This window comes from Homarus americanus, unplaced genomic scaffold (genome assembly GCF_018991925.1).
Source record: "Homarus americanus isolate GMGI-L3 unplaced genomic scaffold, GMGI_Hamer_2.0 scaffold41027, whole genome shotgun sequence".
In the NCBI taxonomy this organism is placed as follows: domain Eukaryota; kingdom Metazoa; phylum Arthropoda; class Malacostraca; order Decapoda; family Nephropidae; genus Homarus; species Homarus americanus.
This window is the reverse complement of record NW_024745073.1, coordinates 6,516,600-6,543,790: the sequence shown is the minus strand read 5'-3', so window position 1 is coordinate 6,543,790 and position 27,191 is coordinate 6,516,600. Positions and strand designations below refer to the sequence as shown.

At 38.3% G+C, this 27,191-nt stretch overlaps 1 protein-coding gene across 4 annotated transcripts in view; it reads right to left on the bottom strand.

Annotated features, from left to right (window-relative positions):
- Positions 1-15,053: 15,053 nt before the first annotated feature.
- Positions 15,054-27,191, bottom strand: part of LOC121878543 (protein ABHD14B-like) — a 34,029-nt gene continuing 21,891 nt past the window's right edge. For all 4 annotated transcript variants that reach the window (XM_042384833.1, XM_042384830.1, XM_042384828.1 and 1 more), the window contains one exon: positions 15,054-18,092. In XM_042384833.1, the coding sequence (XP_042240767.1) occupies positions 17,892-18,092 (201 nt within the window). In that variant the 3' untranslated portion in view covers positions 15,054-17,891. The remainder of the gene's footprint in view (positions 18,093-27,191) is intronic.

Below are 27,191 nucleotides of genomic sequence, written 5' to 3'. Positions count from 1 at the left end.
GATACAAATTTCCCGTTTTCTATGATAATCTACTTCGCAAAATTAGGTAATATTTCCCCAAAAGTCGATGATCTACTTCCCCAAAAAGTCGATAATCTACTTTCCCGAAAAGTAGATAAGATTATCTACTTTTCGGGAAAGTAGATAACCAACTTTCCCGGAAAGTAGATATTTCCCATTTTCTGTGATACAAATTTCCCGTTTTCTATGATAATCTACTTCGCAAAATTAGGTAATATTTCCCCAAAAGTCGATGATCTACTTCCCCAAAAAGTCGATAATCTACTTTCTCGAAAAGTAGATAAGATTATCTACTTTTCGGGAAAGTAGATAACCAACTTTCCCGGAAAGTAGATATTTCCCATTTTCTATGATACAAATTTCCCGTTTTCTATGATAATCTACTTTGCAAAATTAGGTAATATTTCCCCAAAAGTCGAAAATCTACTTCCCCTTAAAGTCGATATTCTACTTTATCGAACAATAGATAATCTACTTATGGGTAGGTAACTAGGTAGTTTGGTCGGAAGTTAGGTAGTTAGGTGGGTGGGTATGTAGGTAGGTAGGAGTGTGGATGGGTGGGTGGGTAGGTAGGGGGCTGGGTAGATAGCTAGGTAGGTAGGCATTGAATTGAATTGAATTGAATTTAAACAGTTTATTTAGCCAGAAAATCACAGATACAGAGTGGATAATAATAACAATATTAACATAGCTGAGCCAGTTGAGAACCTGAGCTCTCGTTGAGACACCTGATATATACTATACATTTATCTCAAAGAAGTGTTATGTAACATTTAGTATCATCTGGAATAGTACAATAGCATGGTAGTAATAAGAACATCTTATAATGTTACCACGGTTGCCTCTGTCTACTCGGCAGTAATTGGGGACCTGGATGTTAATCGATATGCGGAATGTGTTCCGGGGTAATGGATAGTCAGTGCAGTTGGCGATTTGTCCGGTCTTCTCGGACTATTCCTTGACCCTGGGCTGGGTCATGCAGCTCGTTAACTTAGGGTGTGGTTGTTGTGTTGGCGACAGCTTCTACACCTTAAAACCTTGGGCCGGCCATCCTCTTTACACGAGGTGCAACCATTAGGTAGGTAGGTAGGTAGGTAGGCCGGGCTCTCGGCATGGAGGTAGGCCAGTAGGTAGGCAGGCCGAGCGTTCGGTAGGAAGGCAGGCTGTCAGGCAAACAGGTAGGCCCCGAGGCAGGCAGGCGTGATCTACAGAGCTGGAGCTACTGTAGTATGTGGTCTACGGAACTGGTGTTGCTGTCGTATGTAGTCTACAGAGCTGGAACTGTGTCTACCAGGATATTTACACTGTAGCATCCACGAACCTAACATAACCTAGGTTATCTTATGTTAGTGGATGCTACAGTGTAAATATCAAGGTAGACACAACTCCAGCTTTGTAGACCACATACTACAGTAGCTCCAGCTCTATAGACTGCATACTACAGTAGCTCCAGCTCTGTAGACTGCATATTACAGTAGCTCCAGCTCTGCAGACTACATGCCATAGAAGCTCCAGCTGTGTAGACTCCATACTACAGTAGCTCCAACTCTGTAGACTACATACTATAGTAGCTCCCAAATAACAACATAAGCATCTATTTGTAATTTTTTCATTCATGGTGATGTAGCCTCTTGTCATCTGGTGGTATTGGTGATGTAGCCTTAGTCATTTGGTGGTGGTGATGTAGCCTCCTGTCATGTGGTGGTGATGATTTAGCCTCAGTCACCTGGTGTTGATGTAGCCTCTTGTCATCTGGTGTTGGTGGTAGTAATGTAGCCTCAGTCAGGTGTTGATGGTGGTAAAGTAGCCTCGGACATCTGGTGTTGTTCGTGGTAATGTAGCCTCCTGCCATCTGGTGGTGTTGGGGGTGGTGGTGCCTCCTGTCATCTGGTGGTGGTGCCTCAGTCATCTGGTGGTGATGGTGCCTCCTGCCATCTGGTGGTGATGGTGCCTCCTGCCATCTGGTGGTGGTGGTGCCTCAGTCATCTGGTGGTGGTGCCTTTAGTCATCTGGTGGTGGTGGTGGTGCCTCAGTTATCTGGTGTGGTGACGGTAATGTAGCCTCCTGTCATCTGCTGGTAGTGGAGGTGATGTAACCTCAGTCATCTGGTGCTGATGGTGGTACAAAAGCCCCTCAGTCATCTGGTATTGGGTGGTGGTAATGTAACCTCAGTCATCTGGTGGTGGTGATGTAGTCTCAGTCACCTGGTGGTGGCTGTGGTGCCTCAGTCATCTGGTGGTGGTGGTGGTGCCTAGTCATCTGGTGGTGGTGGTAGTGATGTGTCCTTCAGTCATCTGGGTGGTAGTGGTAGTGATGTAGTTCAGTCATCTGGTGGTAGTGGTAGTGACGTAGTTCAGTCGTCTGGTGGTGGTGCCTCAGTCATCTGGTGGTGGTGGTGGTGCCTTAGTCATCTGGTGGTGATGCTCAGCCATCTAGTGGTGGTGATGTAGTCTCAGTCACCCGTGGTGGCGTAGTGGTTGTGGTGCCTCAGTCACTGGTGGTGGTGGTGGTGCCTCAGTCATCTGGTGGTGGTGCCTTTAGTCATCTGGTGGTGCCTCAGCTGGTCTGGGTGGTGGGTGTCTCAGTCATCTGGTGGTGGTGGTGCCTCAGTCATCTGGTGGTGGTGGTGCTTCAGTCATCTGGTGTTGGTGGTGGTAATGTAGCCTCCCATCATCTGCTGGGGGTGGAGGAGATGTAGCCTCAGTCATCTGGTGTTGGTGATATAGCCTCAGTCATCTGGTGTTGGTGATGTTTAATGCAACTCTCAGTCATCTGGTGGTGGTGCCTCAGTAATTCCGGTGGTGGTGCCTCAGTAATCTGGTGGTGGTGATGTAGTCTCAGTCACCTGGTGGTGGTTGTGGTGCCTCAGTCATCTGGTGGTAGTGGTAGTGACGCAGTCCCCGCCTGGGTGGTGGTACCAGTCACTGCCGTGGGTGGTGGTGCCTCAGTCATCTAGTGTTGGTGATGTAGTCTTAGTCACCCGGTGGTGGGTGGTAGTGGTTGTGAGCCTCAGTCATTTGGTGGTGGGTGGTGGTGCCTTAGTCATCTCGGGTGGTGGTGCCTCAGTCATCTGGTTGTGGTGGTGGTGCCTCAGTCATCTAGTGATGGTGATGTAGTCTTAGTCACCCGTGGTGGTGGTAGTGATTGTGGTGCCTCAGTCATCTGGTGGTGGTGGTGGTGCCTTAGTCATCTGGCAGGTGGTTGTGGTGCCTCAGTCATCTGGTGGTAGTGGTAATGACGTAGTCTCAGTCATCTGGTGGTGGTGCCTTAGTCATCTGGTGGTGGTGGTGCCTCAGTCATCTAGTGGTGGTGATGTAGTCTTAGTCACCCGGTGGTGGTTGTGGTGCCTCAGTCATCTGGTGGTGGTGCCTTAGTCATCTGGTGGTGGTGATGTAGCCTCAGTCATCTGGTGGTGGTGGTGGTGCCTTAGTCATCTGGTGGTGGTGCGGTGCCTCAGTCATCTGTTGGTGGGTGGTGGTGCCTAGTCATCTGGTGGTGGTGCCTCAATCATCTGGGTGGTGATGTAGTCTCAATCACCTGGTGGCGTGTGGTGGTAGTGGTGCCTAAGTCATCTGGTGGTAGTGGTAGTGATGTAGTCTCAGTCATCTGGGTGGTGGTGCCTCAGCCACCTGGTGGTGGCTGGCGTAGTCTCAGTCACCTGGGTGGAGGTAGTGGCTGTGGTGCCCCAAACATCTGGTGGTAGTGGTAGTGATGTAGCTTCAGACATCTGGTGGTGGTGCCCCGTCATCTGGTGGTGGTGGTGGTGCCTTAGTCATCTGGTGGTGATGCCTCAGTCATCTGGGTGGTGGTGGTGATGTAGTCTCAGTCACCTGGGTGGTGGTGGTGGTTTTGGTGTTCCAGTCATCTGGTGAAGTGGTAGTGATGTAGTCTCAGTCATCTGGTGGTGGTTAGTCAGTCGTCTGGTGGTGGTGCCTTAGCCATCTGGTGGTGGTGATGTAGTCTCAGTCACCTGGTGGTGGTGGTGGTGGTTGTGGTGCCTCAGTCATCTGGTGGTGGTGGTGGTGGTGCCTCAGTCATCTGATGGTGGTGGTGCCTTAGTCAACTGGTGGTGGTGGTGCCTCAGTCATAATAATAATAATAATAATAATAATAATAATTAACGGTTTATTGAAAGAGCTTGGCAGCCAGAAGGCTGAAAATATACAGTTACATATTTGGGGAATGGGTTTCGAATTACAAATAATATACAAGTAACATAAGTGATACAAATAGCATATATAATAACTAGATGGGGAAAAGCTCAAACTACAGTTCATTTCAATATAGTGACAGTGCAAGGAGTAGTGTTTACTGGGAGTAAATACACTGGTTTATTACAAGTTATTGATAATTTTTACAATGGTTGGGACTGGGCTGTTCTTATAGCGATCAGTTCGTGCACGTATGGGCTGGATGCGGTTGTGGTGTCGAACAGCAATTCTCGGGCTAGGGATCTCAGGTGGTAGTAGGAGCCGGTGTCGAGGATGGTGTAGAAGCTTCTTACCAAATTTGCAGATGAGGTCGTGGTGATGGTCAGTGAGAGTCGAAAGGGTCAGTGTGTTGAGCGCTTCTTGATATGTGGAGTAGGAAGGGAGAGAATAATCTTGCATGCCCTCTTTTGCACTTTTTCTAGGTGTTTACGTTGTGTGGCATTTAGGGAGGAAGACCAGGTAGGGGAGGCATAGGTGAGCTTGGGAAGTATGAATGTTGTGTAAACACTGAGGAGCTCGGGTGCAGGAACTCCGAGGGACTTGAGTCGGCGGAGGAGGTGGAGACGGAAACTGGAGGATTTGACAACTTCACTGATGTGTGGTTTCCAATTTAGTTTGTTGTCTATGGTGACGCCGAGGAGCTTCGTGGAATCTACAACCTGGAGTGTGTTCGGACCTAGAGTAATGGAAGGAGGTGGGACAATGTCGGAGGAGAGGTTGATGTGCATAACCATGGTCTAGGTATGGTTGATGGTGGTGGTGATGTAGTCTCAGTCACCTGGTGGTGGTGGTGGTGGTGGTGCCTCAGTCATCTGGTGGTAGTGATGTAGTCTCAGTCATCTGGTGGTAGTGGTAGTGATGTAGTCTCAGTCATCTGGTGGTGGTGATGTAGTCTCAGTCACCTGTTGGTGGTGGTGGTGGTGATGTAGCTTCAGCCACCTGGTGGTGGTGGTGATGTAGACTCCTGTCATCTGGTGTTAGTGGTGGTAATGTAGCCCCAGTCATCTGGTGGTGGTGCCTCAGCCATCCTGTGTTGGTGGTGGTGATGTAGCCTCAGTCATCTGGTGGTGGTGGTGATGTAGCGTCAGTCATCTGGGTGGTGGTGATGTAGCGTCAGTCATCTGGTGGTGGTGGTAGTGGTGGTCATCTGATAGTGGTGGTGGTGTAGCCTCCTGTCATCTGCTGGTGGTGGTGGTAATGTAGCCTCAGTCATCTGGTGCTGGTGGTAGTACTGAAGCCTCAGTCACCTGGTGATGGTGTTGGTAATGTAGCCTCAGTCATCTGGAGTTGGTGGTGGTAATGTAGCCTCCTGTCATCTGGTGGTGGTGATGTAGCCTCAGTCATCTGGTGGTGGTGCCTCAGTCTTTTGGTGGTAATGGTGATGTAGCCTTCTGTCATCTGGTGTTGGTGGTGATATAGCCGCCTCTCACCTGGTGGTGGTAGTGGTGATATAGCCTTCTGTTATCTGGTGGTTGTGGAGATGTAGCCTCTGTCATGTGGTGGTGGTGGTGATGTAGCCTTCTGTTATCTGGTGGTTGTGGTGATGTAGCCTCCTGTCATGTGGTGGTGGTGGTGATGTAGCCTCCAGGCATCTGGTGTAGGTGGTGATGTAGCCTTCTGTCATCTGGTGTTGGTAGTGATGTGGCCTAAGTCATCTGGTGGTGGTGGTGATGTAGCCTCTGTCATCAGTCTGTCCCTTGTTCTTCACTTCTGTAAGGTTAGATGATATAAATAGTTATATAGATTTAATGATAAATAGATAGGTTCACACACTTACTAATTGGTAAAGCCATCAGATACTTATTAACAGTAAGGTCCTTTGCTTAGGTTCGGTCTCTAGTCAGTAATACTATGTCTACAGGAGAAATAGTGAAAGTTTTCTGATAAATTTAACAATCATTACATTGCACTTGGACTAACTGAGGTTGGCAGATCACTTCAACAATATAATATTTTGTGGTTAATACAGAAACAGCTTCATCTGTTATGTAATTTTTACTTTTAGCTATGAATTGTTTTACACTATTACTGGTTTTGATGTACTGTAGTTTGGTAACTCGTTTCAGTCTTTTATAGTTGTGAAGAAGAAAGTGTTTTTTGCTTGACGGCAAACACCAGGTACAGTGCTGTATACCACAAAATTATGTTCCCTCCCTCTCGTGCCCTGCCGGTTCATATCCCCAATCCTTACAAAATTTGGTGTTAAATAGTCTGGCCATAGTCTGTTGAATATCCTATAAGAGTGATTCAGACTCAGTTGCTTCACTCTATCCGTCACACTTAACGTTTTCAGTGATTGTAAGACTGAGACCAATGTGATCTCTTGTATTCAGGTCAAGAGTAAACCTCGCTGCCTTGTTTTAAATAATTTTTAATTTGGCTTTCAGCTTCTGTGTTAAGGCAGAGTGTAATGATGATCAGACATAGTATAAGTGACTTTGTATGAGTGCCGAACAAAGGTTGCTATGGGCATCAGCTGAGACATATGGCATTTCTATAAATAAATTGTTTATCCTAACATTAGTTTTACTTATTATATTATCTACAATTTATTCTCCAGATGAAGAAAGTCAAGAGTTAGTCCAAGGTATTTCACTGAGTTTACAGTTGAGACAGGTTCATTCCCACATTGTAGTAAAACTCCCCAAAGTCGGACTCAGTCTGAATTACTGGTGCACATGCCGAGTTGTAATAGGCCGAGGTGTAATTGGCCGTGTGGCGCAACACCAGTCTCTCACCAACTGCCAGATAATGTGATGGCATCCAGCCAGTGCTGGATTTAGGCACAAGGTAAGTAAGCTACAGCTTAGGGCCTCATATTATGAGGGCCCTCTAAATATGTTTGAGATACAGTAAGTAAAAAGACTTGTTATGAATCAAATTGCCCAGGCTTAAATAACTTATTTCATTTGCAGGTCAGAAAATTCAGTCTAATAATGTTTATAATTTTAAACTATCATTTGGAAACCTTATTAATTAGTTTTTCAATTCACCCATTCACTGACTCATGTTAGCTGTGGGGCAGTTAATTGCTGCCTAGATGCAGTAAATTTTGTTGTTGTTGTTGTGTAACAAATATATACTTTCTTCTAAGCCTCTACAAAACCCTGGGCAGTACTCAAATTATTCTTGAATTCTGACTCTACAGTACCAAAACATCTTCTGACACTAAACTAAGTGGGAAGCACATGCAAAGGCTATTTCAGCCATATGCCCATAGGTGAGTTGTACAGTAATTCAATTAGGTACTGTAATGATGCTTTTACTCATGTCCATACTAATGTTCTCATGACAGTGGAGAGGGTGAAACAAGAAGAAAGCTGATATTCTTCTTGAAAAAACTGAGGAACTGGAATGTGTGTTCATGTTCATTGGTGAGATCATTTCCACAAACCAACAAGACCCTACAGGATCCACAGATTGGCCTTAGCACATGTACAAAGCTTTACACATTGCTCACTAACTTCTTGACATAAATCCTATAAAGTTTTGATGAAACTGGACTCAAAGCAAAAGGAGACCTGCTTGATGTAGACTACAAGTGTGTGAATAAAAGAGAGTGAGAAAAAACAAGTCAGTGATGGTGATGTAGCAAATGATGATAACAGGCTTTCTCCAAGAGACAAATTTTGAGTAAAATCCTTTATTCTCGTGATGGATGCCCTTGAATTCAATGTGAAAAAAGTCAGTCATATACTGTACAGTACAATAATGTTGCAAAAATAAAAATAAATTTTTATTTTATTTAGAAGAACAGTTGTGTGACAGTGTAAAGTTTCTAATGAAAGACTATCCTGATGATATTGATGTTAACCTTGTTGGGGAAGTAAAGCACTTTCATGTTTATACCAAGAAAAATTATTCTAATCAAGGATATTTATGCCACTTGGACTGTAAGGGCGGTAACAAGTGAGATGGTTGTCCGCGGCTCCACTAGGGGGGATAGACGGAGGTGAGAAGGTCGCTGCTGCTTCGTCACATAGGGACACTACCCAGCCGTCAACACAGCTGTACTTGCACCCCGCTGTTCGTTCAAACTCTGCTCGTGTACTCATCCGAGGCTCGTGTGCTGATTCCCCAGTCCTTCACAGTATTTGGCTGTCAATCTCCGGACACCTGCTCCAGCTACTATCGCGGCTGCCACGTCATGGCCACTTCCTCCACGCCCAGCCACCGTCCATTTCCTGGCGTCTCTCCTGCGTGGCACGACATCGCCCACCAACGCCGGCGCCAAGTGAGGAAGCTGCCCTGGACCTTCCCCCTGAGAGCGTACCACCGCATCAACGGAACATTCCACCGGGCTGCAGCCGTAGGAAATATCAGTTCATTGCTTGACTCCCATAATTGTTTGACTCCATTAATTGTTTGACTCCCATAATTGTTTGACTCCATTAATTGTTTATTTGATATTTGTGTGAGTGGTGTCAATTAATGTGATTATTTTCGTAGTAAAGAGATGTCAATCTCTAACGGTTGTTTGTTACCCCTTGGAAACCCATGGTTCTTGACTTTCCTTATAAAAGATCCTGATTAGGCTGGCAAGGGATTTATATCCCAAAGTTCAAGCCTTTGCATGGACCTCTATCAAGTCATCTTCCAAGATAAGATTCATTTGGCTTTCCCTAATATAGAAGCAATATTGTGGCTACTTTTCAGTCTAATAGTAACATACTGCTCAGGAGAAAGGTAAATTCTGTAGCTGAAAAGGATTAAGAATGAACTATGGACATCAATGCTGTGGAAAAGTTCTCTGCATTAAGCATTATGTGAATAGAAAGTGAAAAATTTGGAGCTTATCATTGGACGACTTCATCAATGACTTTGCTCTTGGGGAAACTACTAAAGAAAATTTTTTAAATTTTATGTGATATTCAAACAGAAGACACAGTGCCAGTTGCATTACTGATTCCATTTACTAAGGGCAAAACTGTTTAATTTATTTATATAATAGTAGGAGTAACCGGAGAACAAATTATCTCAACTGTTACTCAACTCCAGTGTGACGAATAACTTCTGTTACCCAAATTGTCACGTATACTTGGAGTACACTTGACTATCTGTAAACTGTAGACTGTTCCTAGACTCGGTCCTCTTAAGCTACGCTTTGCCAACTAAGTACAGTAACAATATATTCTTTGCAACAGTATAACACAGTAATGGGGAGAACATAATATCTCTACCTTCACCAACTGTATATCTGTTGGGTGACTGTTACTTGTTGTATAACAACTACTTGTGAAGCTATCATACATGTAACAACCTTCTTGGGTTGTCACCACTTGTAACAATCACTTGTGAAACATGTTACTTTATATTCTAGACGTACTAAAATATAGATCAAAGTTTATTGGGTCTTCAGTAACTTACTGTAATCCAATAGGTTCCTTTTGTGTATTTATTATAAAAGGTTTCTATGTACACTTTCAAAAAGGATTATCATCGTAACTTAATCACTGTTGCTATAAGTGTTATATGAGGACGGAGGCTATCTTAAAGTAGCTCTTCTAAAATACGTCCGATTGATGTGAGAGTGGGAGTGATCTTGAGTAGGGACCCTCGAGGGAGAACAGAAATATATCCGATGTCTTCCCTCGAGGAAAGACGGAAGCACATCAATGATGGCTCTAAATAATGTCTTCCTCTCGTCAGGGTTATCAAGCTACTGCCCGCAATAGGTGGCCAGGGAGCCAGATACTTATCCCTTAGCTCAGCACTAAGTGACATGACTTCCCGTGGACACACCTGCTCTGAACATGCTCACGTGCTCTAAACATGAACCTCATAGCTAGTGAAAAGTTACAGGGGGTAATAGTTAGACTAGTCTAATGTAATTAACCCACACTTATATAAATACTTCTTCCTATAAGACAGGGGCTAATACAAGGGTTGATCTGTGCAATGTTTTGTGTTAAAAGTCTTCTATTTCATATTTGTTAGTTTGGAAATCATAACGTATTTTATTATGCAAATAAGGCTTTTTCTAAGATGTACAGTATATGTTATTTAGATTATAAGTTGTTAATTGCATCTTTGCCTATGTATACTGTACAGTATATGTAAATATATAGTTTTATATAAAAAAAAAGAATTATTGGCCTTTATGTTAGAATGTAATACACCCTTTCTCACTATTATATACTGTACTTCATTTTTTTTATGGTATGGAACCTCTAAATCTTGACAAGAGCTTAGGGCTTCAGCATGTCTTAATACAGCCCTCCATCTAGCACTGATTGTAGTGATAATATAGTTACTACAGTACAGTGCAATACAATACAGTGCAGTGCGGTGCAGTGCAGTGCAGTACAGTACAGTACAGTACAGTACAGTACAGTACAGTACAGTACAATACAGTACAGTACATTTAAGTTTAGTGGAAATAAGTTTGGTGTAATACTGTACAGTACTGTACATATTTCTACTTTAATGTTAAGCATGTCAGACTAGCCAAAGTGCAGTGCCTCTCTCCACCCACCAAGGCTCCAGCAATCATATAGGAAAGTAAGTGTCCTGGAGTGTTCAGTTGTTAATATGGTTTTAAAGGGTAATATCAAATGAATAAAAATATTTAAAAGGTACTGGATACAGGGAAGTGTACAGATGAGGAGTGTGTATGATAGGTGTAAATTTGGAGGAGAGAATAGAAATGTCTAATAAATATGTTAAAGAAGAGATACTGCATGAACCAACCTTCTGGAAAACATGTAACAACACACAAGTGAACATATTGGACGTGGCATGCTATATGTTTTACCTTGATAAGAGATGAGTTTATCTTGGGCCACTGCAGGATGAGTGAAGGAAGTAGGTGAACTTTTGACAGTTTCTCTAATGCATCTTTGTTGGTTGGTCCACTCAGTCTACTTCCCCGACCTTGCCTTCCTCTGTCACAATAAAAAGTGAGTTAGTGAAATATTGTACAGGCATCCCTCAAGGTACAGAAGCTTGAGTAATGGAAATTCACATTAAAGGAACTAAAAAATAATAATATGAAATAATCTTTGAAATACAGAGGAAAAACTTCCATTAGTTACTGGGACACTGCACAGTACAGTACTGGTATTGGTTTGCTCAGATCCTATGAAGAATCTCTACCCCAACTTATTACACCTAAAGATTAACCACCTTAATGCTATTTGTGGGGATGAGGTTAGAATAGCTTAGCATTTGGGTGGTTAATCTTGAGGTGAAATAAACTGGGGTGGAGATTCATCAGGTGATCCCACTATTACAAGGTGCAGTAAACTAGGTAGGGGGGGGGGACCTTTCTGTCTTATACAGTACTGTACTGTGTATTCCTTTTAATTTGTATACATGTTAAAAGTTTTATAAGGTAAGTTTAAAATTCAAAGACCAAAATATTTTGTGCATGGAAAAGTTAGCCACAGATCTGTAATGTGCAGTTAAGGGTCCAGGAATTTGGGGTGTATGTTTTAGGGCTGCAGTCCCATACTGTACCTTAGATTTCCCACTGAAATACATAGAATGATTTAACATGATTCAACACCACCCACATCTGCTGTGCTGATAGTGAAGTGAAAGAATTAAACATTAAACTTTGAGATGACAATCACAGATTCATATCATTCTTGAAGGCAATCCTTTTTTTTTTTTTAAGAAAAAGTAATATTGTACGAGTATCATAACTAATTAACATAACACACTTTCAAATATTATTGGTAAAGGTGGAGGAGACAGTTACCACCAGAAGTAACTTATGAATCAGAACCAAGAATCCTGGAGATACCATTTGCATGACACTGAAAACGAAAATGCAAACAAGAATATACAGAACCTATTAGAACCTGACCTAGCCTTATCTAACATCCTAATCTGTGGACACTTTCAGCAGACACCAGAAAGAAGTTGGAGGTTGTTTAAAAGTGGTGTTATAGGAGAATGCTAAGAAAAGGCTAAACTGAGAGAAAAACAAATGAAGAAAGTACCAAGATTAGCAAGAACTTCAAGAGAAATACTTGAAATGTACAGAAAAAGAATATTGAGATACGTGGTCATATAATTAGGTGATGAGGGAATAATAACAAATACCAATGGGCAAAGTTGAGGATAGGAGGGCCCAAGGGGACAGGGGAAGGCAGAGACTGGGATGAATGAAATAAGTTAATAACTGGGTTCCCAGAGAGATACGTAACCTCAGAGGATTGGTAAAAACAGCCGTAGAATGTTTAGAGTGGAGGAGTCCTCCACTCTAAACATTCTCGGGCTGTAGTCGCCAACCCACAGATATGAAGATATGAGGAAAGTACTGTACTGTACTCTGTATAATTGATCTTTAGATTCTGTCACAACTGCAGTTGAATATGTATAATTACAAACACAAAGCAATTGCTCAAGCACGATATCAATTACTATGGAAGGAAAATGCAGCGGTTAAAAAGATATTTACTCCCATAAATTGTATTTCAGAGACTTTCAATTCATATATAACTAGTTTGAAAATTCGGGATAAGTCTTTCGGGTGCCCACTCACACCCGAGGACCCATCCGGAACTTTCCAATAATATTGTTGGACTACTAAATGGTAACCCGACAAAATTTGGTTTAAAAAATTAATTACGGCTTGGAGGGCGCTTTCGAGATACAGTAGAACGTCGATATAACACGAGATAGGTTCAAAGAGAGGTCGCTATAAACTGAATTCGCAATAAATTGAATTGTTGTTTCAATGGAATAATTTAGTTTGGCACTTGAGAGAAACACAAAATACTAAAAAGACTGAGTCCACCCAGATGCACCTCAGCCCATCTCCAAGAATAAAAAAAATATTGTTTTTTGTAGTACAGGAGTATTATGTTAAAACAAACACTCATAAATCGACACAGTTAAAATTAAGGGAATGTGAAATGGTCTGTTTACTGGCTGGGAAGATGGGGGGAGGGAGGGAGGTGAGGTGATATGTTTGGAATTCTTATAAGATAGTGATTAATTTGAATATAAACATGCTATAGCTCACATTAGACATACAAATTTTAGTTCTAATTTAAGAATTTTTTTTACAAAGAGCAAACATTTTTATCTCTTGTGCAAAATATATGACGTTTATATTCAAATTATTCGCTGTCTTGCAAGGATTCTAGCAATACAAATTATATTCTCTTAACTTTAGTCTGTGACATTATATAAGATAAAAACTTTAAGCCTAAAACACCAAACCCTGACTGGGAAGATGGGGGGGTGGGGGGGGGGGAAGTGACAGCAACATGTTTGATAGTTGGCACCGAAGGTCTAGTGAAGTATTTATTTGTTTATTTATGTCCTTTAGCTTGAGTTTATGTTTTTTTCTTATAAAATGTCACATTAGTGACCGGGGAGAATAAAATTTACATTGATGGAATTCTTAAGATAGTGATTAATTTGAATATAAACATGCTATAGTTTGCATGAGACAAAAATTTTAGTAATCATTTAGTACATTATTTGGAGTACATGTACAGTACAGCTTTGCCCTTAGGACAGTGTAGCATACCCATAGAATCATTAGGAGCAAAATTTTAAATATGATGCACCAGATTGACTTGCGCAAAATAGGAAAGATTCGCTTTAAATTAAAACATTGTCCTTAATTGTGGGTGTCGCTTTAAATCAATAATCTTAAATTGAATCGCTTTAAATCAACGTTCTACTGTACTGAGTAACTCGAGTGTTTAAAAAAATGGCCAAATGTGTGGGAGCAAGAGCGAACCTCTCGCCAGTTAATACAACATGCGCAAAGAGAATAGAAAGTGTTTCGAAGGAAACCTTTACTTACAGGCATGTGGTGTCATTTCCTGAACGGCTGCAAGAGGTAATTGCCAGCGGTGGAGGATGGACAGGTGACTGGTATGGTTATTTTGGTAAATTGGGTTGTATTTGTTATACAGTGGTCCCTCGGTTAACGAACACAATTCGTTCCAGAAGGTCGTTCGTTAACCGAAACCATTGTTTCAATGGGATTTTGGGTAATTGGTTCCAGCTCACCGAAAATTACATACAAACTAAAAATAAATGCAGTAAAGTACACTTACTTTGATGTGTGCATGTAGAAGGCTCCTGGTTGTTGATGATGATGATGATGGGAATTAGAAGTGGGGGTGGAGGAGAAGGGAGAAGAGAAGGCAGTAGGGGTGGAAGAGAAGTCACCCCATGCTTCATGCTGCCATTTCACCCTTAAAATTTTAAGTTCACTTGGTGTAATTCAAGATAATTTTCTTTAAATCAACACTGCACTGCATTATATATTGTCAATATGTAAAATAAATTTCAGAATGACCAATAATTGTACTGTAAAAACATAAAAATAGTTTATGTTCAAGAAAGTCTCAAGCAAGATGCTTCCTCCACTGAGCAGACACAAACTGACGCCATTCTGGGTGAGTCAAGTGGCTGTTTGGCAAGCTAAAAACTAGTTCCCAGTACTTCAATTATGTTAAATAATTGGTTAAAATTACTAAAAATTTTAATACAAGACTTGGAAAAATATTGAATAGTACAACCTTCTTGATATTTACTCAAATGGTAACGAATTTAAGCCCTAAAACCGATTACTGTATTGGCGGACTAATACTACAGCTGGTGAGCAGGCGAAAGCAGGCGAAAACGTTGGGAAAAATTCGTAAGGAATTCGTTAACCAAATTTTTTTCGTTAATCGAATTGAATATTCTTATGGAAGGTAATTCGTTAACCAAGGGATCACTGTATATGGCTCTATTTTGGATGGGTTAGGTGAGCCAAATAGGTGGGTTGTATTAAAATTGTTGTATAAATTCATTTATGCATGATATGATTGGTTTTTGTTGGACAGGTTAAATATACGAGACAAGTATTTGAGTTTTTTTTATTATAACCTCCATTTATTTAGCCCCTTGAAATAATAATTCACGTCAAAGCACAAATCGTATGAATTAACACCACTTGGGTAAATAAACAACGTAAGAGTCGTTATCAGGTCCTCCACAAACTTATCACACCATATAATATTATGAACAACAGCAATGATGACTTTTTTATAATGAAAAAAATGTGAGACCTCATGAATAAGATTTTTATGAATCAGAGGCAAAATTAAGGCATTCATTAAATAAATATTTTGAAGCAAATGGTTTCATCCTAACGCTGCCCACACTAGAGTTCGAGACTGGTTCATTCATATGGGTTTGATAAGTGCCCTTTTTACTACTCAGAGAGTTGCAGGATGTCTCCACTGGCCACAGCCATGTGGGGTAGAATATTCTTCCGCAACTGTACAATAAAATTTGAGAAACCATTGTTTACATCTACTACTACAATCCTACAGTACATGTACTACCTTAAAAATTCTATTACACTTGCTGCTACATCTCTTAAAACAACCCTGGTAATGGTTCTCATGAAATAAGTTATAAAAACTTAAATTAATGAATGATATATATTCATGAATCAAGAAAATATAGAGTACATTAGTTATAAAGTTAAATACTGTAATATACTACTGTACAAGTACTGTACCTGTACTAATTAATATACAGTACATAGCTTTACTCTATTGACATATGTACACTACTTTAACTTTAGAAGATACTATTAAGGCCACATATTATCTGCAAACAAGTATATGGTATTTACCATGGAACAAAATCATATTCAGTACTTGGTGATTACCTCATCATTGATGTACTGTTCAAAGAAAAATATGGGTAAAAAGGAGACAATATTACTACAGTATTTAAGAAATAATAGAATATGAAAAGTTTAACCAATACCAGGAAATAGTTCTACAGGTTTCATTAGTCTAAGAGGCCCAAATTTTTATTTTCAGATTTTTTGGGAATGCGATCCTTTCATAACTCAGAGACTGCCTGTACACAACAAGGATATACAGTACAGCATATACAACATAGATACAACTACATTATAATATATAATGACAAGTAGCAATATGAACATGTTACCACTACTGGTCTCCCAGCAGGACTAAGTGAGTAGCAGCCAATACGGCAGTGCATAGGCAACAAGAGTTGCCAGATGCCAACACTACCAATATTTTTGTTCCTTCACTGTTAACATATGTACAGTATCTCAAAAAATTATCTGCCAGGATAAGTTCAATGACTTCCTAAATGCTACGTGCAACTCATTATGTCCTGGGAGGGCTGGTATGCATGGCTCTGTGGCATACTGATCTTGCTACATTTGGTAACCAAACATCATATCAATTATACCGAAATAAATACATAATGCATTATTTATGTTAAGCTACTGTATATACCAAAGTAAATGCATGTCCCAATATCTATCATTCATTGTCTCAATGTTTCGCACAGTGTGTGTGGACAGATATCTTTTTGAGAATCTGTACATTAAACTACAAAATGATATACGGTACTGTACTGTAAATACATCAATATACATATCAATGTAGAGTACAATACAGAATATAGTGTGGTTTTATTACAGTACTGATGTGATTCAGGAGTAAAAAAAAAATTAAATTCTATGGGGAGGTCTGAGATTTTCAGTGGGCTAAATTTAACCCCATTTTCCCTTCTGAATACACTTATTATTCTTAATTGGTTATTGAGTGTGGTATTTCCCAGGACTACATTAATGCATTGTAAAAAGTCTTATTAGACTTATATTTCTTATGTATTTCATATGATAGGAATTAAAATTCAAACCAAAAGTAGCAGTGTCAAAAGAAAATCTGAAGAGGCCAACTATGGTACACTCTAGGACTAAAGTCATGGACAACCGTATGGAACAGACACTATTGACCTCTGGGAAAGAGAAAACAAATTAAATGCCATATGGGTACTTAAGTGCATGTGACTTTTAAAGTAGTATTTTAATTTAGATTTTTGAAGTTATTAAACTTTTTATTTTATTTATATCATAGCATACATTTAATTTATGATTTTTCCTCATTGTCAGAGGTTACTAGTGTAGGTTCCAAGCAGCTTCCACAATTTTATTCCTACAGTGTAGTTACATATATATACTGTAATCCCATGCTAATAAATTATCATTCCTTATTATTAGGAAACAAGTCTGTTGTTTTTACTTAAATTATTGTAAGGTACAGTATATTCTTGGTCGGTGAATGTAATGCACTAAAACTACCATAATGGAGGTACATTATATGAGTGGTTACAATCCTTATTGCAAATATAATGGTGACACAAGGTGAAACAGATGCAACAAGCTTAAAGGAAACTAAAAATTTAATCTCTTTACCCTTTTGTTGCATTAAAGTGAATCAAAACTTTCATCTTTCTTGACTGTCTTATAACTAATCTTCTGATTATGCTCACTAAGATCCATCATCAGCCTTCACGATTTCTCCATTAAAATTAATACTCTTCAACAAGGCAAAACCCTTTCGTGGTCTGGACTCTAGACCATTAATTCAAGATTCTAAACTCTGTACATAATGATGCAATACAGAAAATGCAAAAATAAAATGTAACTACATTTTAAGTTTTGTTTTGTGTTGAAGAATGATACATTTGAGCAATCCACATAAATTTTACTGAATCATTAATTAAATCATGTTGGAAAGTTACTGATAATTTGTCAACAAAAGGAAAAAAAAGAGTTTTCCTTGTTAAAACAAATGTTGATCTTACTTTGCATAAATATTGAGGACAGTGTTCCCATACTCTAAATATATCATGGGGAATGCATTAAGCTGATGCTCTATGTGCATGAACTTGTTTGATGAAGTTATAGAGCAGAGTATGGAACAAATTGGGATTATCAAGGTAAGCTGGGTGCTTTGCCTGAGGTATCTCTATATCCTGAGATGTGGGAATTCGCAGCAAGTCATCTCGGGACGAATGACCAAGAGTGCGATCATTCTCTCCATAGATGATTAGAGTGGGGACCTGAAAATAGACATTCAAAAGTTATTAGATAGACCAAATTTCATATTACATTTACAGTACAGTGTATAATCCATTCAGTTACAAAACTGTGCAGTAGTGCAACCTCGAAAATTCGAATTGCATGGGCCCATGAAGTACACAAATTTAAGAAAAATTAAAATTTTAGATGTATGGAAGTGCCAGAGCAAATTGCTGTATCAAAACATGCTACAAAAATTATTTACATATCTAAAAACTGTCAATAAGCAATAGTTATAATAAATTAAAAGTATGACTGTACTGTATTTATATTCAACAACATTTATTCTAAAATATTTCGAAAATTTTAGCTACAGTGGTCTTGAATTATTATGGCGATATTTTCAAATTCGAAACCTAAAATTTTGGCACTTATTTTTAATGAGATACTATTCAACTTTTAGATGTATCCGAATTTTTGAGGTTTGAATTTTAGAAATTTCACTACAGTATTCTAAAATACATAATGTAAATACAGGTACTGTACTGCATTATATTGAAGTTAATTTCCTCTAAAATATGTTGCACCAAGATAAATTCTTTAGCTATGTATAAATTTTTTGTTCAACAGAACTATAATTACCCACAATATCCATAGGGGCAAAATACAATGGCCCATGATAATTATTTTAGAATATTGTACTATGTACAGTACTTAAAACATTTTCATAAAAATTCTATAAAGACTAAAGTCTATGTACTACTCATATATTACCTTCAGTATACACTTATCCTCTGTATTTGCTAGGGTTACATTCTTGGAAATCTTTGTGAATTTGCAAATACTGAATTTAATAACTTAAGGAAAAAATTGGGTTTGGTACCATGGCTACCAATAATATAAATTTTGTCATAATATTTGGGGTTAGAAATGATAAATGTTTCAGAGATGGTGTTCATGTTTATATGAAATGGGTTTTTGTAATACAAATTAATAAATTTTAACAAAACATAATTGTTTTCTCTATGCATAATTCAAGTCTGATTATGTAAATAAACATACAACTTATATCACTCAGAATATTATAGCTTGCCCTACTAAAACTGTTTTCTTTAATACAGAGTAAAGGAATAAAAATTACAATACAGTAATCTAATAAGGCACAGAAATAAGAAAAAAATGAAGGGCATAAGTGTGTATGTGTGGAGGCAGTGAGCTGTACTGCGTCACAGAGGACCGCTGACTCGCCTGCGTCCCTCCCACCAGTGTGACGTCACGGCACACACACACACACAAAAAAAGATCAGTTAGGTGATTGATTGCCTGACCAAACTGTGTGGTTGCACTTTAATGATGGTTTGAGTGTGGAAGGAGGTATTTTATATACATAAAATATGTGCTACCCGTATTGTATTTTATATATACAGTCAGTTCTCGACTTTCGACGGGGTTAGGGACCGACGACCAGGTCGTAATTCGAATTGGTCTTAAGTCGAAAATGCGAAAATAATACATAGAAAATCTAAAATGGGGGTCTGTTTTTCTTCTCAGCACCACGAGAACTCTCACTTTTACACTTACCAGCCATTTTAAAGAGAATTACAAACAAAAATTTTGTCAGTACACAGCGCGATCACTAACGTCGGGACTCGAAAATACGTAATATGGAAAATATTTTATACGACTGTGGCGGTCGTATGTCCAGGTGGTCATAAGTCGAGTAGGTCGTATGTCGAGGAGTACCTGTACTATGTATCAATTTTATAGTTTATCATAGCAATTTTTCTTAACAAAGCAGTTATGGCACTACTGGCAGACATGAATGAATGACTTCAGTTGCCTTTGGAGTGTTGGAATGCTGTAAGATTCAGATACAGTACTGTAGTTGGAATTTGGATAAAAAGAACTGCACTGTAAATCAAATCAAATCTACAACATTGGGTTTACTGTAAAAGTTGAGATGTTCTGTATACAGTGGTCTGACAAGAATGAGGGAGGTTGTTGGGTGTTACTAGGTCAGTACCGCAGGAACCAACTTTTACCAAAGGGTGCTTAATATTAATTCTGGTGCCATGTAAAGTACCTTATACCCAAAATATCAGGGTGCTACAGTACTCTCCCTTCCCACATCAATGTATTGGGTAGAGTGAGAATGGGGAGGACGATGCCTCACACACAAGAGAACCGACTAACCTGTGTGTGTGTGTGTGTGGGGGATGCGCATCTGCCAACGATCGGTCAAAAAAGTTCAAACAGCCTCACAGATAAATGAATTACGATAGCGAATCTTGAATAAGTGCCACTAATAATTTTCCGAGGGAATAAGTGTATACAGCACTGTATAGTACTTTAATTTTATGAGTACTATATGGAATATCATGGTTCTATAAAGCAAAATATTTCAAGTCTTATTACAAAATCAGGCAGTACACTGTAACAGGAAATATTAATTGAGATCCAAGCAGGAATACTGTACAGGTATCTGTCATTTAGTGATCGTTTATTTAGCGAGATTTCTTATTAGCGATTTAAAATTCTTAACACCCTTTGCTATTTTACGATCTTTAATTTTAAGTTTTGCTATCTTTGACTAACTGGGAAAAATTTGGGTGGAAAGTTGGAAAAACTGGAGATTCAGTGCTCGAAGAGCACGTCATTACAATACTGTTATGTGGCTTAGAAGTAAAGAAAATACTGTACTGTATACAGTACAGTCAGTACAGTATCTTACAGTTTTCTAATACTGTATTGAACAGGAAAGTCTTAGATAACGATTGTTCTACTAACAACTATTCATATTTAAACCCTGGTTAATTTTGGACCCAATTCAATTTACACCATTTTTTTTCTTCGTATTTACGACGAAAATAGAATACAAATAAAATAAAATTACATCTTCATATAAATAATAACTAAATCCCGATATGTATTATACACAAAAAAAACATGCCTTGCGCACGGAGGCTGCCGGGCTTGTGAGTGGACGCCAGCACTAGTGTACCGTAAACAGTTGCAGCTTGGTGGGCCTTTTGTTTTTATGCATCTGAACAGGAATAGAAATACTTTCTCAGGTTTCTTACAGCATTTCTGTCCCAATTCAACATGAACAAGAGAGCAAGTGATGGTAGTGCTGGATCAAAAGTTAAAAGAAAGTGTATAAGCTTAGCCGAGAAACTAGATGTGTTAAAACAATATGAAAAGGGTGAGAGGTCTGTGGATATTATTTGGAGCAAGCAATGAACACATTTTCTGAAGTGGATCCATTAACAGAACGAAGCATTAAAATTAACAGGGACGTGAAAAACGCATATGACCTCTAAATAAAGATGTATAATGAGAAAAGAAAGCAGCTGTGCAAGGTTCTTTCGACAGCTTTATTATTCAAAGGCCTAAGCCACCAACTTCAGCTACACCATCAAATTCAGCATCATAGCAACTTCAGCAACAACTTCAGGTTCAGTTACAGTTTCAGCAACAGCTATGACATTTTTATGGAAAGCTACAGCTTCAGCCAGAGTTGAACCTGATGACTTTGTCATCTGAGTAATAACTCATACAACATTCATTAGCTGTCCTTATGTTTTAGACTTTACCACCATTGGTGAGTAGAATTTTTGTTTTACACTTGTGAGTAGTATTAATTAAAACATATATGAACCATAATAAGTGTTGCTTTCATATTCTTATGTAGAGAAATGACAATATGTTTTCACAATTACATAGATTGGCGTTCCCAATCCATTTTGCTGTTTTTCTTTGCCATTAGCGGTTAGCTACTTCTATTGTTCCATTTATTAACATTAAATAACATTACTTAAAACATAAACTGTATACTGTATTAACTTTTTACATTAATTTTACTACAGCTACAGCCAGGGTCTTATTTTCTTCAGTTTCTTATGTAGTACCATCATCACAAGCGTTAACACTCACAAAAACAATGCTGTCTCATCTCATCTTTTGTGTTTTAATATTCTACAAATTATTAATGAATTTGTATTGTTCATTTCGCATATATACTGGGTAAACATTAATTCAATCAAATACATATTCAGTAATAAGCAATAATGAATCTTTTGTACATATTCTTAATAAGATAAATGACGCTATGTTTCCATGAGTGCACACGTATACGTTGGCATTCCACTATCAGGCTCTCACTTGTTTTCTTTAACATCAGTGGTTACTTTTACAGAACATTAAGTACATATTTTTTTTACATTAATTTTACTACAGCAACAAACATGGTCTTATTTTCTTCAGTTTCAGATGGATAACTGGCATTATGGGTGTAAACACTGACAACAACAATGGCATCCCATCTCCTCTTGTGTGACCAAATTATTATTGATTTATACCGTATTGTATAAGATGCATTCATAAACATTATTTAAAGAATATAGTTTGCATTTTTCATTAATTTTATTGTTTTGGGGGAAAGAGGGTAAAAAGCCACACAAAAGATATGAAAAGATCAGACTTTGGAATACATCTCATTATTATTGCTTTATTTTAATGGTAATTAACGATTCATGATACGATGATTCACTTTACACTGCAATATTGGAGGACACATTATTGTCGTTATTTGAGGCTTTACTATATACAGTATACTGTACTATAAGTTACAAAATGTGAAGAGCATGGGTGTGAATGTATGGGAAGTGAAGGTCTGTATTGAGGCAGTGACTGTGACCAGCGGCACTCTTCCCCACACCACCCCCTCCCATGTGAGCGTCATGGCATATAGGCAACAGTCAGACAAGTCTCTTGAGTCAGCTTGGTCAATGCCCATGTGAACTGTGATACGTGTATATTGTACCAGTAAATGTGAGGAATAAATAAAAATAATAATAAATATAATAAAAGAAAAAACTCTGCATTGTCATTTGGCATTCAATTCACTGGACACAAGGCAGAGAACAGCTGAGAGATCCCCACACTGTTCCTTGCTCTCCCTCCTCCGCTCTGTTGGCTAACTGCCGACCACGTAAGAACTGTTTATTCCCTTTACGTTTTTGACCTTATGATATATTTTTTATTTTATTTTTTTTTTGCACATTTTGTATGAACAATTGTGTGTGCATGTAAAAGACCAAATAAAATGAAGAAAATTACATATATCTACCCGAAATTACGAGTTGAACAATAACATAGTTCACCCGCTTTAAGTGCTACTGGGTGGCGAGTCGGCCAGTCAGCAACTTGGTTACATAATTATGTGCCATCTCCACAGATATAATTCCTCATTATCCCCTTTTTAGGTTATTATTTTGGTTTTGTTCACTTAGTGACCATTTCACTTTGCGATCTGTTTTTCAGGAACGCATCCCGATTGCTAAACAACGGATATCTGTTCAGTACTGTAGATAGTAAAAAAGGACATGCCTAAACTCCAAGTGCTAGAAGTTATCATATATTAACTAAAAACTTTGTGCCACTGAGGTATAATATTTCTCACAAAACTTTATACACAGGATAAACCATATAAGAAACTGGATGGTCAAGACAGTATCCTCATGTACAGTAATAGTTCCTCTACTACGTCTACCTTCTAGATACTTCAGTCACTGATAAGTAATCATGGAGATATCTCATCACATTTATATAGTATGTCTGTATCATGGCAAAGATATTTCTACGAAAGAACTAATTACAAAGTCAATGGTAAGGAAGTATAATAAGAGTATCGAATGATATTTTGTATAACTGCCAAAAATTCAAATTAAAGCTATCAGTGTAGGATTACTTAAGATAATCATGTGAAATAAGAAAATAAGATGCTACTACAGAATGACTGATAATCCAAGACTACTTGCACCAAAGTGGAGTAGGCTGTACATGTCTTAAATAAGGAGGGAAAATTTTGATCATCAAGACCATATTAAGACATCTTCACCTACCAAAGTTCATTAAAATTCAAAGGCGCTTTTGTATAGTAAAGAGTGTTTACTATTGTCTTCAGAATACTGTCTCCCCTAACATCAAGTGCACATGGCTTCAAAATGGCTATGATAATGATCAAATCTAAAAAAAAATCACCCCAGCTAGGTGGGCTCGCTGCATTCGCCGTGTTCCCCCACCCACAACTTCGACCCCACTTTTGATATTCCTGGATCCGCCCCTAAAATTCATTGGTATTCAAGTTCTCACATTCGGGAGTTACAGGTGAACCCTCAGAAAAGAGAAGAAGTTTGAAACAATAAACCAAAATAAGGAGCAAAAACACTGATTTTCAGATTAAAATGCAAGGCCCACATTGTACCCAAAATTTGAGTTTAGCTCAATTTAATCCAGATATATTCACAACTTGGACACACAGACCACCGCAGAGCAAAAGTGTGTTTGTGTATGATGCCTAGACAATTACAGGCAACCCCCGAGATAGGGAATTCCAGGTTACGGAATTTTGAAATTATGATAAAAAAATTCGCCCTTACAAAATTTTTAAACATTTTCAAACATAAAAATTGAGATATATAGCACAGAAATTTACTTAAATTATAAAATTTATTTTGTGTGGATTCTTGGTGGTAGCTACAAGACAATTGGAGGGTGGTTCACCTCCCCAGCAGCCACCACAACAATGACACTACAGCACTTAGTTTGAATTCTTACCCCAGCTTGTGTTCAGGAATGCATCTGTGTTCAGGTCTGTATTCACCCTTATGGAATTATGGTTAATTTAATAAAATTTACAAAAGAAAAAACCACGTTATAAACAAACAATTTTACAGAAATTATAAAATTTATTTTGTGTGGATTCTGGTAGCAGCTAAAAGACCACTGGTGGGCAGCCAGGCTTGCCAACACAGTTGTCAGCAGCCACCACAACAATGGCCCTGCTCGGATATAATTCTTTCCCCAGTTTGTGTTCAGTTATGCATCTGTGTTCAGGACTGTATTCACCCTTTCAGAATTATGGAAATTTATTAAGATTTTTCTGAATTATAAAACTTATTTCATGTGGCGGGCAACTCACCTCTCACGCTGCCAGTAGCCACCACAACAATGGGGCTGCTCAGCTTCAATTCTTTCCCTAATTTGTGTTCAGTTTTGTGTCTGTGTTACTGTATTCGTTTATTCAAGATGAGTGGAAAAAGACAATCAAGTTCAAATGAAAGCAGTGGTGATAAAAGATTTCACAAAAGAATTATGCTGAGCTATAAACATGATGTTTTAATGAAGTAACTCCAATCGTACCACCTCACCACCTCCTGCAGCTCTCAACATCGTTTCTGGGGAGTTACATTCAAGTTTATGCATTTATTGTCAAGTTACATCATGAATGAATCATTGAATGTGTCTATTTTCATTTATAAATGTGCAAGGTATCATGATAGAACTACCCTTAACAACCAATTACTAAATGAGCTATACTCCCCTGCCAGACATACTGCAACTGAGTATGTATTTTTGATATATATATATATATATATATATATATATATATATATATATATATATATATATATATATATATATATATATATATATATATATATATATATATATATATATATATATATATATATATATATATATATATATATATATATATATATATATATATATTGTATGATTATAATTTTTTTCAGACTAGAATTACATTATTTGTATGTGAATAGTCTATATTATTAAATTCAGTAATACTGCAAGAACATTAACAATGACATGTTATGTCAAGTACTGTACGTTGTTTAGGTCAGTTTGCACGAAACAACCCTAAAAGCCGAGGGCATCAGAGCCGGATTAGTAGCACTCAAGTTTGGGTAGTCTTCGGACCTCCACCACTGACCTGCGTTGTCAGTTGACTTTTGTCTTCGATTGGGTGATGTACTCCTGGTATTCATTGTTGAGGCTCGCTGGCTGTTTTTGGTGTTTTATGTATTTTTGTTCTAGAATCGTGTATTGATTTAGTTGTCAGTGATATTGGCAACCTTAAAGTAACCTAGTATGTTCATGTGATTAGCTTTACTTCTTTGTTATTTGTGGTAAGCGTTTGTAAATATAGCTATACATTTTATTTAAGTTTCTTTACTCCAATCATCAAGTATATTCAGTTATTAAAAGGGGTTGCATTCAATCCATACATTACACCGTAGTTGGAGTTGTTCTCGATACAAATTTAAGAACCATATATTATAATTCTCTTTAAATACATTCATCTTTTGTTTGTTAAGAGCCTTACTCCTTTGACAAGTAACAGTGTTAAGTTTTTGGGCCGCAAAAAATTTCCATAGAAACGTATCTCAACTCATATAATGGGAGTCAATGAGATAAATGGTTTAGCGATACCGAAAGATTTTCAGGAAAGGAACCCTTCAGTAACCCAGGGAACCCTGTACAGGTAGCAATCATAATACGAACGCTCTTGATACTAAAATTCGCTTATACGTATTAACTAACTTGTCACTACTTTTTTTGAGAAATGAAAGAGTTCAGAAATGGTTATTGCTTGGCTCTGAAGAATTGGGTACCTGCCGTACAGACGCTAATCATCTCAGGGTATCATCATTGGTACAGTAGTTATATATCCAGCTTTTATATTTATAATATTTTTTTTTAATGAACTAATTAAAAGTAATAATATTGTGTTTAAGTAAGCAATAACTACAAATTTATTTTTGGAGTTGGGCTATATACCAGTAGAATTTAGCCTAGAGAAGACAGCAATTGGGGGATTCATTAGCCTCCAGGAGACTGTAGCTCCACACATACATAGGACACAGGCTGATTTGTATTTTTTTTGCCATTATCAGACCAAAAAGTGAGTCTTATATGTCATAAAATACAGGCTATATTATGGCACAACTTTACTGAACACTTGTTTGTTGTTCTGGTATATATTTCTAAGTTTTGAATTCAATCACTTATGGCTTAAGATAAAAGTTGGCAAATGAGTGGTGGAGAGAAAGAGCAAAACTATGAGACACCTTCCTAAATAGCAAACCCAGGCAAATTGTCCAACACCAACCCTTAAATATTGTGTGCAGATTTCACCAAATCAAAGTTACTTATACAGACATATTTACTATTTTCTTTCTTAAAATGGTTAAATTAAGCCTTACTATGCATCACTACAACTCCAGGTTAAGCAAACCCACTTCTATCTTCAGAAGATTGCCTACTGAAAAGCT